Below are 14,792 nucleotides of genomic sequence, written 5' to 3' on the forward strand. Positions count from 1 at the left end.
AAATACAGAACGTCACAATAAAGAACGTCACAGTAAAGAACGTCACGATACAGAACGTCACAGTACAAAACGTCAAAATACAGAACGTCACAATAAAGAACGTCACAGTAAAGAACGTCACGATACAGAACGTCACAGTAAAGAACATCACGATACAGAACGTCACGATACAGAACGTCACAATAAAGAACGTCACAGTAAAGAACGTCACGATACAGAACGTCACAGTACAAAATGTCAAAATACAGAACGTCACAATAAAGAACGTCACAGTAAAGAACGTCACGATACAGAACGTCACAATAAAGAACGTCACAGTACAGAACGTCACAATAAAGAACGTCACGGTACAAAACGTTAAAATAAAGAAAGTCACAATACAGAACGTCACAATACAGAACGTCTGCTGGACTAATCAACCGGGCCATACTCTTCAGAGGTCTTCCTCTGGGGACCATGACATTTCCATCGTCTCTGCTCTTTAAATGTTGAAACATGGTGACAGATGACAGATGTTGCTCCATGGAGACGACGGGAAAGTCAACGGATGACAAGAGGAGTTCGGGTTCATCCTCTGGGATATTCTTTACAAATGTCATGTTCTTTTTTATGCCTCCCAGCTTGCGACAAAACATATGTATATCAATATGTACTGTACATGGATATGGATATGTATATATCGTGAAAGTGATATATCAGTAAAACCTGGAGGGCATTTCTTTAGACTTTACTACATAAATAAATGACGGCAATAGCCCAGAACAAAGTGCTCATATTTAGGCCTATACATAACACTAGACGCCGATTACCATGGCAACAGTCTCTAAGGCGTTGGACTTTATGTTTTGGTAGATTAGTGTGTCAGATGAGTGCTCATCCCCTGGGAACCATGAATACACATTTCAAGGCAATCTGAGGCTGAATGTTGTGGTCTAGAACGTAGGACCTGTTCCCCAGGACCCCCGTGTCTCCTTCCACCAGAAGCTGGAGCCAAGCGGTCTGGTGGGCGCTAATGCTAACGCTAACGCTAGCGCTGATGTCCCGGCTCGTCTTCCAGAGACCCAAACCAGCCCTGATCGTACCGTTTAAGTCCTCTTTCAGGAATGTAATGCTCTGCTGTGGTCGTGCAGGAGGCGGGGCGCGTGCTGGAGGCGGGGCCGCGTGCTAGAGGCGGGGCCGCGTGCTGGAGGTGAGGTGCGTGCTTGAGGCGGGGCCGCGTGCTGGAGGCGGGGGCGCGTGCTGGAGGCGGGGCCGCGTGCTGGAGGCGGGGTGCGTGCTGGAGGCGGGGCCGCGTGCTGGAGGCGAGGTGCGTGCTGGAGGCGGGGGCGCGTGCTGGAGGCGGGGCACATAGTGGAGGCGGGGCCGCGTGCTGGAGGCGGGGTGCGTCCTGGAGGAGGGGCGCATGCTGGAGGCAGGGGCGCGTGCTGGAGGCGGGGACGCGTGCTGGAGGTGGGGGTGCGTGCTGGAGGCAGGGCGCGTGCTGGAGGCAGGGCGCGTGCTGGAGGCGGGGCTGCGTGCTAGAGGGGCCGCGTGCTAGAGGGGCCGCGTGCTAGAGGCCGTGTGCTGGAGGGGCCGCGTTCTAGAGGGGCCGCGTGCTAGAGGGGCCGTGTGCTGGAGGGGCCGTGTGCTAGAGGGGCCGCGTTCTAGAGGGGCCGCGTGCTAGAGGGGCCGTGTGCTAGAGGGGCCGCGTGCTAGAGGGGCCGCGTGCTGGAGGGAATAAGAGGATATCCCGTTCTGTCTGTCCAAAGCAGCTCACTCAGAATGACGGATGCTGCTCTCTGAAGGGGAAAGAAAGATCCTCCTTCGCTCTAAAGCAACATGGCCAATTACAGCTCAGGGCCGCCGGCCCTCCAGCTCCTGCACGGAGCCGCGGTTCCGGACCACTGAGCACCGGACCCCCCACGACCGAACACACTGAGATTGCCTGACATACTCATGCCTTCAGCAAACCCAATCTGGCACACGACGCTCACACACACCTGACGTTCACACGGATTCACAGGAGGCATGAGCCTGAGGGCGAGCGGGTCTGCAGAGGCGGAGACCCAGAGCCGCATTCAGTTCAGCAGCTGAGTCGGACTCTGACCGCCGGCCCGGTTCAGTCCCCAGGTGTAAGTGTTGTATGGATCTGCTCCTTCACCCCCGTGTGTTCTTGTTAAAGGAACATATTCAGTGTCTCCAATGCTGCTGCAGCGGCTTCTGCAGCCAAGAGATTCCAGACTCAACTATCTGCCATCTTCCTCCTCCGTTTATCTGCTCACAGCAGGCTCACCAGCTCACACCGGCAAGCAGAGCCTACAGTACAGAGGAGGGGGGTTACAATGACACACACACACACACATACACGTACACACACACACACACACACACACACACACACACACACACACACACACACACATGCACCGCCTGGGTGTTGCAGGCTGATAAAGAAGCAATTAGAGCCATCAGATCCCGTCTGCTGGATCTCTGCCTCCTCGCTGGTGACATTGACAGTTACTTTATTTTCCCGGTCCGGGTCCCGTGATGACGCCTCGATCTCGCGGGGACTTTCTTTAACTTTCCCATCACGCTGTGAAGGCCGTCTGTCAGGAAGTTACCTGCTCCGGCACCAGGAGGCCGGATGACACTCCATTACCTCCACGGGACGCGGCAGGCAGTGAAGGTCTTCAGTCTAGATACCGTAGCTCAGTGGAGGATTTAACGCCTTGATATTGATTATATTCCGTGCATTATGTTCTTATTGAGATTGACGCCTCATGGCTGTTGGCTGTCGGCTCCATCAGCCGGGTCTCCATTGCCCGGCTTGCCTGGAGGCGGAGCTACATCTTGAGGTGTGCTTGTTGGTCACGGTGGGACCGACACAAAGGCTGCATTACACACCGTGTGCTACCGGCCCAGCTGGGATGTCTTGGTTTGGTTTTGTCAGTCAGAGCATCAGTCATCCCAGGCGGGTCCTGCCTGGTCCCTGTCTTTCAGAGCGATAAGAGGTCAGCATCTGCTTTGTGAGGAACTGTTCCCTGGTTCTCTCCTGAGTACTGATCCTCTCTTGACCTCCACCAGTCAACCAGACCATCATGACTAGATATTTATATATGTCAAGTTATCCTGAATGCTCGTCATCGGGTCGGATTCCCCATGAAATCGGATGAAACCATGAACCAGAAACTTCTTCAGCTCAGCTCCGAAGGCCGCCAGCAGCGACCAGCCCTCCTCTTCCTCCTCCTCTTCCTCCTCGTCCTCGTCCTCCAGGAGCAGAGCTCCGTCCCGCTGTGCCTCCAGTCCCCACTGGGAGCTGATGCTGACGGCATGCTGCTGAAGCCCGGCCATATTGCTGGGCCTGCTGGAGGGAGGAGAGACGGGGAACCAGAACCAATTTAGTTCAGTTCAGTTTATTTTATATAACTTGAATCCCAATTACAAATGATCCTCGAGGGCTTTACAATCTGTACATAACATCCTGTCCGGGACACCAGAGACAGGGACCAACATGAGAGGTTCTCTAAAAGGACCCGGAAACACTGTTGCTTTTGTCCACAGGGGGCGTCAAAATCAACACAAAATAATCTGAACATCAGAGTTTTTTCTTCAGCAACTCTTTATTTGGAAGTGTTAAAGAGACAGTCCACTGTATGAATGATCAGCCCTTCATGTTGATATGTATAAGGCACAATACCGTTTGTATTGGCATACATTGGTATGTTGCTATTATGTTGGAAATTCCATTTTCCAAATGTAAATCTAAACACAGCACATGGTTGACTCTGTGACCTGATGGCTGTCGTCCTGCTGTGTGGATTCATCCTTCTCTAATATCATTAATATCATCTGTGATTATGAATGCATCACATACTGACTGATGGGGCTTTGCTTCCACTATTAGGAACGTAAACAATTGCTGATTGTCAGATTCTACGGTGGATTCTCAGTCGGTCAGACTGTCATCTGTCATGTCTTCACCGCTGACACCAAGCAGCTTCATCTTCTCTTCTTCCTTTTTCTGATGGAAACGTTCGTCACTCTTAATGTGTTCAAGAACCCTCAGAAAGATGGAAATGGTTTTGCTTCTGGCCGTGATGAATGGTGTCATTTTGGCAATTGTTTAAATAATCAAATCCTGGGGTTCAAAGGGTGTTAAACATATTTTTTGTGGGTGTCTACACTCAGTGGACGTGTCTGACAGTGAGACAAAAGGACCGAAGAGTTCTCCGCATTCTGGGTCTCCCCCTAACCCCTGTGAAGGCCTTCCCGGGCCCACCACCACCATCCAAACCTTTTAGAAGACTCTTCTTCTCTCCTTTTAGAATCTACGCCTCTAGTGCCACCAACAAATCTCAACCTGTTTACAACAATTATTTTGTCAGATCACCTTGAAATGTGCTCAACACGTTCATGCTCCCAGGAGTATGAACCCTTTGTCTTTTGTAGTCTACATAAAATACCATGAAGGTCTTGTCCTCTGCAGCCCTGCCAACAGAAGTAGAACAGATGATAGATGCATGGATGGATAGTATATTGTACATGTAGCTTTAATATCCTCATTCGGTACACAGTCAATCTCTGATTATAAACCAAGAATGTTACTGCAGCTGCAGAATCAGTCACATTTTCACAGCACCACTTGTTGTTTTTTCCTCCTCCTTAACTCAATTTGCTCGCATTAGAAATGTGCGGATCAAGTGCCGGAGTCGCTTGTTTCTTTTAATTGGTGCTGCACCGGCCAAATATTCTAACTGCCAAGACCTGCCCTCCGGCTGCTCACACCGAGATGCCCTCGCTCCTCAGAGCTTATTGAGCGCATGAGCAGGTGTGGCAGGTGTGGCGTCTGCTTGATTAAAGCGATGATGGAGATGAGGAAGGCTTTCTTTGAGAAACAATGGCACTGTTGTATTTGTCCCCGTCTCTCCAGCCGGCTGTTGGTCCACACGAGAGAAACCTTGGTGTTTCCATTAAGGCGCCTTTGGCCCCAGGCTTGAAGGCCAACAGTCCGCTCAGTGGTTGGTTGGACTCTAGAGAGTGAAGGCGTAGATGGGTTAACTCAGTGGTTGGTTGGACTCTAGAGAGTGAAGGCGTAGATGGGTTAACTCAGTGGTTGGTTGGACTCCAAGGTGTGAAGGCGTAGATGGGTTAACTCAGTGGTTGGTTGGACTCTAGTGAGTGAAGGCGTAGATGGGTTAACTCAGTGGTTGGTTGGACTCTAGAGAGTGAAGGCGTAGATGGGTTAACTCAGTGGTTGGTTGGACTCTAGAGAGTGAAGGCGTAGATGGGTTAATTCAGTGGTTGGTTGGACTCTAGAGAGTGAAGGCGTAGATGGGTTAATTCAGTGGTTGGTTGGACTCTAGAGAGTGAAGGCGTAGATGGGTTAACTCAGTGGTTGGTTGGACTCTAGAGAGTGAAGGCGTAGATGGGTTAATTCAGTGGTTGGTTGGACTCCAAGGTGTGAAGGCGTAGATGGGTTAACTCAGTGGTTGGTTGGACTCTAGCGTGTGAAGGCGTAGATGGGTTAACTCAGTGGTTGGTTGGACTCCAGAGAGTGAAGGCGTAGATGGGTTAACCGCTCCCTGAGCTGATCATTGTTTTAGAGCAGCATCTGGGTCAAGACAGCAGAGCTGTGATGAAGAGAAGGAGTGATGGCACCACTGACAGACACAGAGTAGTACAGCACTCTGATGGATGAAGGATAAATGTGTTATTTGCTTTTGAAGCAGAGTCGTTCAGCCTTAGTGAAGCCATCGCCGAGACGCTGCTCTGAGGCATCATGTAACTATCTACATGTTGATTCATTCACACTCACTAAGGAGTGATTGGAGGCACATTGAGTTATTTCCAATTTCCTCTGAAGAGTTTTATTATGAGGCTGATATATATGTATATGTATATATATACATATATATGTATATATATACATATATATATACGTATATATATGTATATATACACATATATATATATGTATATATATACATATATATATATATATATATATATATATATATATATATACACATATATATATACGTATATATATATATACATATATATACATATATACGTATATATATATATATATATATATATATATATATATATATATATATATATATATATATATATATATATATACCAAGATAGACGAGAAGCCAATCAGTTCTATGTAAATTCAAACATACAGACAGAATAGAATTATCCTTTATTTTCTAAACACATTTTTCCACCACTTTTTGGTTTTCATCATCAATGCAAATGTATAGGAAGCGATGTCCCAGCACAGCACCCATATGTACAGGTGCATTCTGTGGTCTTTTTATTGTTGTCAGCGTATTACACACAGACGTCACGGGATGCGTGGAAGCAAAGTGCCTTGCGGCAGCACGATTGAAACCCTAAACTCTGTCTTCCCATCATGACACCATTGTTTCCCTCGCAGCCGCAATCGGGCTGGGAAAGTCCGGAGTGTAAGTGATCCTCATCCGCCATGTCAGGCCTGTCGGTCTGCAGCAGGTCTGCACACCTTCGTCAGGGGGATTCTCCCTCCTCTCTGGCTGATCACAGCCTCCAAAACCTCCATCAGGGGAATTCTCCCTCCTCTCTGGCTGATCACAGCCTCCAAAACCTCCATCAGGGGGATTCTCCCTCCTCTCTGGCTGATCACAGCCTCCAAAACCTCCATCAGGGGAATTCTCCCTCCTCTCTGGCTGATCACAGCCTCCAAAACCTCCATCAGGGGGATTCTCCCTCCTCTCTGGCTGATCACAGCCTCCCAACACATTCATCAGCAAAACACTGGGCTAAGTGATAGCGACTCCTCGGGGCCCCGGGTCTACCAGGGCAACCTTTTCCCAGAAGACTCAGTGCCTGGTTCTCATGTGGGTTCCACGGCCATAGATCTCACCCATGTTGGCTTGTCGGGGATCTCTGGACAATTCAATTTGATTTAGATTTAGATTCAGCTACGATGTGATTATATTCATCTTGATGCATCAAGATTTTAAATTTCTATTCATGATTTCTTTTTTCTCACCGTGACTATCTACTATTTTTGAAACACAACATATTACCCAGCATTGTGTCCAGGGGCAGCCGTAAGGAACGGATTTATTACAGGTGGTCATAATGTTGAGAAGTGAGTTATGAATGGAGGATTCTGCATCCAGACTAGAGAGAATCCTGATGCATCTAAGAATCACCCCTATATGTTTGTAACACATCAGTGGTTGGTCGAATGTGAGGATGAAGACCAACATGATGGTGATTGGACGTGTTGGAGATACCGGATGAATCATGAGCAGCCCAACAGAGTGAGGAGAGAAACACATGTGCACCTTTAATGGGCCCAATGACGAGCTGCAATTCAAATTGGGTAGTACAAATAAAAAAACATCTATAATTGTTGGGAACATTTTGAAGGTACCCCCATGGCCTGGTGGTTCTGTGTTCCATGCTCTCTCCCCATGTTAGCGGGTTCTGATCCGATGCCTCTGGACAGCTTTATTTCAAAGCTTGTGTTCTGCGTGACGGTTGAGCGTCAACACGTTGTTCGTGTCCTGTGTTGAACGAGAAGAAAGGTTGATGTGTTTTCACCCAGTCGTAAGTCGATGTTGGCTTAGTAGCTCTGACAGACCTGTCTTCTGTCTCCTGTCACTTGTCTCCTGTCTTCTCTCTCCTCTCTCCTGTCCTGTCACCTCTATATATATATATATATATATATATATATATATATATATATATACATGCCTCAGACTCACCCTCTGATCCATTCAGTTCCCATGGACTCACTCCAGAGCGTAAATTGAAAATGCAGTTGAGGTAATAATGGAGCAGTCTTTCTCCTCAATGAACTGGCTTTGGTATAAGATGTGTTTTAGAGCAAAGCATTCCATTTAGAGTGGAAGAGAGTCTTCTTCCTCAGCTGAGTGAAGAGGAAGTGACTTACTGGATGGCTCAATGACAGTGAGGTGGTGTTTGTGAAGCGTCCAGCTTAAGGACTCATTTCAGAATCCAGCGTGGGTTGAGAGGTCAGAGAGACTTCCACACCTGGGAGGACGTTTCATATCAGCTAGTTCAGCAAGTTCCATAAAGACGTGGTTTTATGAGCATATTTTCAAGACCTGGTTTTCTAAACTGCAGCTCGCCTTCTCAACACCGACACTCGTCTTCATGTTCATAATGAATCACAGGAGAGAGGAAGCACAGGCTTGACTGTTTTTGGCACGGCATGTGTTCACAGCCCAGTTCACTTCGTTCTTATCAGTTTGGGAAGGTGGTCTTTTTTTCTACAATCAGAAGGGTTGAGAGCCCTTGTGGAATTCATGTGGCATAAACTGTAAGAACTTCCTGTTTGTATTGTAATGAATCATCTGGGCAGGACTTGGCATGTGGCAATGAGCGTCTCAGATAGGAGAGCGCGGTTGGGGCCCTTCCTCTTTCTGCACCCGCTCTGCATTGCTTCGGCCTCGCTCTCGGTCCCACAGAACCATAAACTGAATTGAATTTACACATTGCTGTGTTTGAACGTCCTGCTTGTTTGTGTCTCTCTTCGTCTCAGAGGACCAGATCCCCCACGGCTTCCCCACCATCGACATGGGCCCCCAGCTGAAGGTGGTGGAGAGGACGCGCACGGCCACGATGCTGTGCGCCGCCAGCGGGAACCCCGACCCGGAGATCTACTGGTTCAAAGACTTCCTGCCCGTGGACATCGGCAGCAGCAACGGCCGCATAAAGCAGCTGCGTTCAGGTAAAGCACTCATCCCGGCATGTTGGGCGACTGATACCCGACCATTCATACCTGGTCGGGTTTGGTTTACAAAATCACGGCCCACACAGGTTGAGGGGTACCGATGCTCAAAAGATCATTTACGTCAAACAACGCTTAAAGGACTTTAGAAAGATCTGCCTTTTGATATTCAGAAAGCGAAACGCACAGTAAGCTCGTGACAGAAATAAAAGGGTATCAGACTCGGACTGCAGTGATCGCCCCGAGCCGCACCTGTGAGGGAGCGGCGGCGTGCCAACAGCGCTCAACCTCCAGGACAGAGATGAATGTGAGCGGCGAGGCGGACCGTGTGAAGCGGCTCTGTGAGGAGGTGGCCGGAGTCCAGGGAGCAGAGAGGGCATCGCTCTGCGCCAAAGAAACACACACACACACACACTGTCAGCTGCCCTTTCTGTTGCACTCTGTGAGAAAATAGAAACGTTCGCTCCTCGCCAAAAAAGTTGCGAGCCCCTACAGAGCGGCGGCCCCGGGGCCACAGCCCTCTCAGCGAGTCAGAAGCAGGTTCCCTGTTCCTCTCGTCTCCACGCTGACGGACCAGGACATCACTGGCTGTGAAGTCCACTCAGTCTGGGCTTTAGGTAGGGACCAACACGCCTTGTGTTATTAACCAAATAGCACGGCAATTTGCACATGCAGTCCCACAGCAGCCGAGCACAGATGGCTTCCTTTAATGGAGAATCAGAGTTATCCTGTAACACACAAGGCGTGTGCAAAGTCAGCGCTCCGCAATTATTCCATTTATTTGTTTCAATAGAATTCATTATATAGAGGAGTGATTGGATTTGCTCCTGAATTAGTTTGTCCTATTAAATTACTTTGATCCATTAAGAAACACTAATAGCTTCATTTTTCAATTCGAGACCTTTGCTCTCTTTTGGAAAAATTAAAAAAAGAAAAGTCCTCTGGCTTCTGTGAGGCTTCCTCTGGTGCTCCAGAGCTCAACTGTCTTCAAGTAATTACAACCCAAGCTTCCCATTGAAGAGTGATGGGACCTGGGCCAGCCATGGACCCTCTGGGTCCGAGACCAGCGAGCTCTGTGACTGCCGGCCCCGGACCGTGGAAGAGAAAACGGGACCAAGCTCTTCTGCGGAAAACAATGCTGGAGTGAAAAGTTCCTGATTCCCAAACCCAGTAATAAGTGTTAACACTGGCCACAGTCACTGAAGACTGTGTTTACTTCAAGCAGAACGCTCCCGTGGCCAATGTGTGGACAAAGGCCAGCTGAATTGGTTTGCAGTCATTGGCTATTAAAGGGGCACTCCAGTGATGAAGTCCTGCAACTCTAGAAGGTTGGTCTACTCGCTAGAGACAGATTTAAAAAGAAAAGAGGGGTTCAAAAAGGAAGACGCAAAGTCGGATATGTTCCAAATTCTCTCCCTTAGTACGGGTTAGTTAGGTTTACGAGCATTTGTCCTGTAAGCCTAAACTCAACTCCAATGGCCGATCAGCTTCTGCTGTGACGAAAGCGTAGCCGACCATGACACGTTCCAAACCAGACATGTTGTGTACCGCTACACCAATAGGCATGCTTGGAAAAATACTGGATCCCATAATGGAAAATAAAGAGGTATTTCATGCCTGGTAAAATAATGTGTCTTTCTAACACATTGTAGTCTACAAGCCCGAGCCTAGATAGTGACATCACTATGACGTCATCGGGGTTACTTTCTCACACGAGAGAAACTGCTCTCAGTAGTACTCCCTATGGCAAGTCCCTGGAGGTCCCCTCTAACAGCCAATCAGGTGTCCATGGTAGTGGACTACACACTGGCCACCATGCATGGTGCTCGCCAACATCAGGAGCAGCTTGGGGTTCAGTTTCTCTCCCAGGAATGCTTCGCCATGTGGACAAGAGGAGCTCCACCGTCCACACGATGGGATTTTGTTTTGATTTCATTGGTTCTGCTTGGAAAGAGCAAAATGGACAAAATGTGCGTTTCAAACCAGGCACCTTCAGTTCATCATCTACGACGGCTGCCAATCCAGTACTGGACTCTGCTTTGGGTCGACGCTACAACAGACAAACAAACTCCCAATCCAGACATTGTGAAAATATAATAAAGTCCTATTATTTTTCGTAATGAAACCCCACAAACCTGTCATGACACCCTGGCTTCATGCTGTAGAGGCACGGGATTCCTCCGGCCGAGAAGGGAAGTCATGGCAGGTCTCAGTCTCGCCCGGCCCTCTGAAAGCTGCTGATGTCCCCTTCATCAGACCCCCGGGGCCACACAGCTTCAGGGCCCCCTCCCCTTCTGCTATCTCTCACCACCTATCTGACACTGGGGAGTGGCTTGGTTTATCATCCAGATCACCGGCATCTGCATGGTAACCATCCCTCTCGCTGCCGTTTGCTGCATATGCCCTGATATGCCCAAATGGTGCCAGTTCTAAAGGTCACCAAGACCAGGGATTTACAAGACTATACAAGACTATGGGAGGAAACGCTACTACTGTTACCTCAATGAATACTACGTGGGCTGAACGATTAGTCATTTTATAAATTGTGATTTGAGAATCATAGGAGCTGCATTTTGTATAATATAACCTGTTATTAACAGTGTCCTAACAGGCTGAAGCAGGTGCAAGGTTTAGTGGGTGACCCAGACTTTCCCTCAGCTATAATGACAACTGCTGCCAGGAAATGTAATCGCCTGCAGCTAATGAAAGTGAAGTCTGTGCGATAGTCAAACGAAACAAAGACGTCTAGGCTGCTGTCTGCTTCACATGGCCTCTGAATAACAGTGTCTGCTCTATTAGGAGGAAAGTAGACCAATGTGTTGGTCTTAAATGATAAATGATGTAGGCATCAACAACTTGGTTGAAGGAAACACTTTCGTGGTTGAATTCATCCAACATGGATCCACAATTCAAAAGTCAATTGATTTAAGCTGCAAATTGGCTCGTCAGCGTTCTCAACAGACTGTAGTTAACTTGTAGTTCACTTCTTCCCCCAACTTTTCATGGACACAAGCTTGTCGCTTGGGCTTTTTATTCTGTTCGTCTTTAGTGGAGTGTTTCATGCCCATCTAAGCCGGAATCTAAGGGCACACGAAACAGCTCAACCAATTCACCACGACGCTTCAGACTAAGTCGCCATTGGGTGGTGCAGTAGTTGTCAAGCATAAGCAGACAGCTGCTGGAGGAAATGTCGGAATCACCCGCTTAACTGTCAAGAACAGCTTAATTTCAAGCTTGATCGGTAAATGTCAGAAAAATCCACCAGTTTTTACAGAATTGTGAAATCAAGCCCATCACCACTTGATGTCTGGTCTGAACTCTTGGATGACCCCAACCACATCCTTTTATCCGATTACACCGAGTACACGCTTAACCTGTTTCAAAGTGCTGTAAGCTTGATTCATAGAAAATAACAGCCATCAAAATTGGAATATTGGTTGCAATTAGATATTCTCCTGGAATCGTTCAGTCCTAAATGGTGCACGGGGGAAATGCCGGCACAGGATTAAATGTCCTGAATGATATGACAATTGTGATAAAAATACATCAATAGAACGCTAATTTTGGGGCTTAATATTAATATCCAGCGACGACGCAGTGTATTCCAGGACACGAGGTTTCTTTGAGTTGCATCAGAGGAGAGCAGGCGGCTTGTGTTCGTAGCAGGAAGCCGGAGAGGGAACCAAGACTGTGTAGTCGGTGAATGAGGGGTCAAGTAGCCAGGTGCTGGGGGCTCTATGATGACGACTAGATGCCATCTCTGTGGAACGAATAGCCAGCTGTATCAAGCAAATAAGCACCATGTGTGTAAATACCCAGGTGCACAAATGACAGACATTATTGAAACAACGTTGTGCTTGTGGAGGAAATAACATGTTTGTACAGGAGAAGGTGGTTTCCAACAAGAATGCATTTTGCACAGTTGTCATTTTTTACATTGATTTTAATTGAAAATGATGAGGAAGTGTTTTTCTCACGTTCAGCTAACACTTTATTTGTTTTGAATGGTGAGAATAGCAGTCCTCTTATCACAGCTGTGTTTCCTCTTTGCTCTCCTGCCTTTCTTGTCTTTCTCTGTTTGTTTCTCTTCTCTTAATGCTAATGGTTATCTCTAATCTTATTTGCATTCAAATTACCTCACCAGGTGGTACACCAATCAGAGGTAAGAATGCTGGGTACAAAACAACCTCTTCTCATCCTCCTCCTCCTCACTGCCCCTCACCTTCATCGCCTTTGTCCTCCTCCTCCTCCAGTCACCGTTAGTGTGTCTCATTTCCAGCACCACTCTCTCTGCCGTCACCACGTTGTTCAGGAGGTCTCGGGACAGGAAACAGTAGACAAGTACAGCATGTTGTGTAAAACCTGTAACGGTAGTTTACAGACTACCAGCCGGTGTTCTCACTCCCAACCCGTCCAATGGCAGCGCTTAGTCTCCTGAGCTAACTATGAGGCCCGAGGAACCCCGTTAGTGTCAGTTTGGGGCCGATCAGGAACGTCAACATCCTCTTGTTTTACGGATATCATTTTCTCAAAATAAACGTTGGTCTTAAGAGGAAGCTAGGTTTGGGCAACAAAACCATTTAGTTAGATTAAGACTGTGGTTGGCATTAACTTGAAGACTGAAGACCCAGGTGACCTCACAATACTAATGACTCACGTGAGAAAACGTTGAATGTTGGCTTTTCGTTTTAGACAAACCCACACAGCGGTCTCCTGGGGGAAAGTCCTGCTTGTTCCACCCGACCATCCACCCCTCCCTTCCACCGTTAGCGGACTATAGCACACTTTGTACTTTGCTTTCGCTCTGTGCGTCAAATAAAGACGTGGCTGGGTTTACATTGGAGTTGGGTGACAGTCGGTCGCAGAGGAGATCGAACAAGCCGCGGTATTTGACGGGTTTGGAGTGACAACGGGTTGTTCTCGCTCATCTGCAGGCTAACAAAGGGTTAGCACCATGCTAACAAACACCGTTTACCATCAAGTGGAACAGAAAGTCGCTTGTTGAAAATGATTAGCCAAATGTAATAGGCACTTATTGTGGTTGTGTTCACGCCGACTGTTAAATGTTTGGTGCAGTTTGTTCAGTCTGTCTCTCGTAGCCTCTGGTTCACTCTACATGGTGGTCTGAGGTTCACCAGGAGCAGAGTAATGTCACATTAATAAGTATATCTACGTTTTCACAAAGGTCTACTAACACCACAAGCCCACCTGTGGCCTGTGACCCCACTCTTTACCAATGATATATCTCTGAAAGTTGCTAAATCTAGTGAGAAAGGCCCCAACATGATCATGATGAACATTATCAACAACATGGCTGCTCACAGCCGTCAACATGGCAGCTATGGAAGTCTCTGGTGACGAGCATCGATCCAATCATTTCATTCTGGCTGAATGAAGATAGCGTATTTTATTCATTGATTGCTTTTGGGATGTAAATAGAATTTCAACAAATATAACAAAACAGATGTTGAGGAACATTATCTGGCTTTAGAAGACTGTTCTATCCTCAAAGATGTGATAAACATCACCATAATCCCCATGATGCAGTTGTTCCTCTGTGCTCTGTGAAGGGGTGGTGATACAGGTCACCAAGTATATCCAATAAATGGAAAAATACAAGTTTTCTTTTCGGTTCTGGTTCTGGTTCATGTTTGCAGGGACTTCCAACTGAAAAGACATTCATTGGTCGGCTTTGGTGACTCATCCAGCACCTTCAGCACGGAGTGGACTGATGAGGAAACTACAATACACATAATATTGAGGCACAGCGTAAATACATAGAGTAGACGGAAGCACAACACATTCTCTATTTTAACTATTTTAACGCGTTACTATGGTTACCACATACACAAGTTGCCCTTACAAATGGCTTAGTCTGAAGTCTCCTCGATCAGCAGATGGACTAAAGCGGCTGAGCGTTGATTGGTTTTCAGGGATCACATCTTTTACATTTGTAGAGGGAATCAAACCAAAGAATCCCGTAGTGGATCTACTTTGCTTTCACCTGATCTTAGATGTCTGTCTGGACCAGAGTTTGATTCAACAGCTTCCAATCAGC

The 14,792-nt window shown here is 47.5% G+C and overlaps 1 protein-coding gene across 1 annotated transcript in view; it reads left to right on the forward strand.

Annotated features, from left to right (window-relative positions):
• ptprfa (protein tyrosine phosphatase receptor type Fa) overlaps positions 1–14,792 on the forward strand; it is a gene marked incomplete at its 5' end in the record, with an annotated part of 188,492 nt that overhangs the window by 17,351 nt on the left and 156,349 nt on the right. The window contains one exon of the mRNA XM_079220647.1: positions 8,546–8,734. Within this exon, the coding sequence (XP_079076773.1) occupies positions 8,546–8,734 (189 nt within the window). The remainder of the gene's footprint in view (positions 1–8,545; positions 8,735–14,792) is intronic.

This window comes from Taurulus bubalis (assembly GCF_910589615.1).
Source record: "Taurulus bubalis genome assembly, chromosome: 7".
NCBI lineage: Eukaryota > Metazoa > Chordata > Actinopteri > Perciformes > Cottidae > Taurulus > Taurulus bubalis.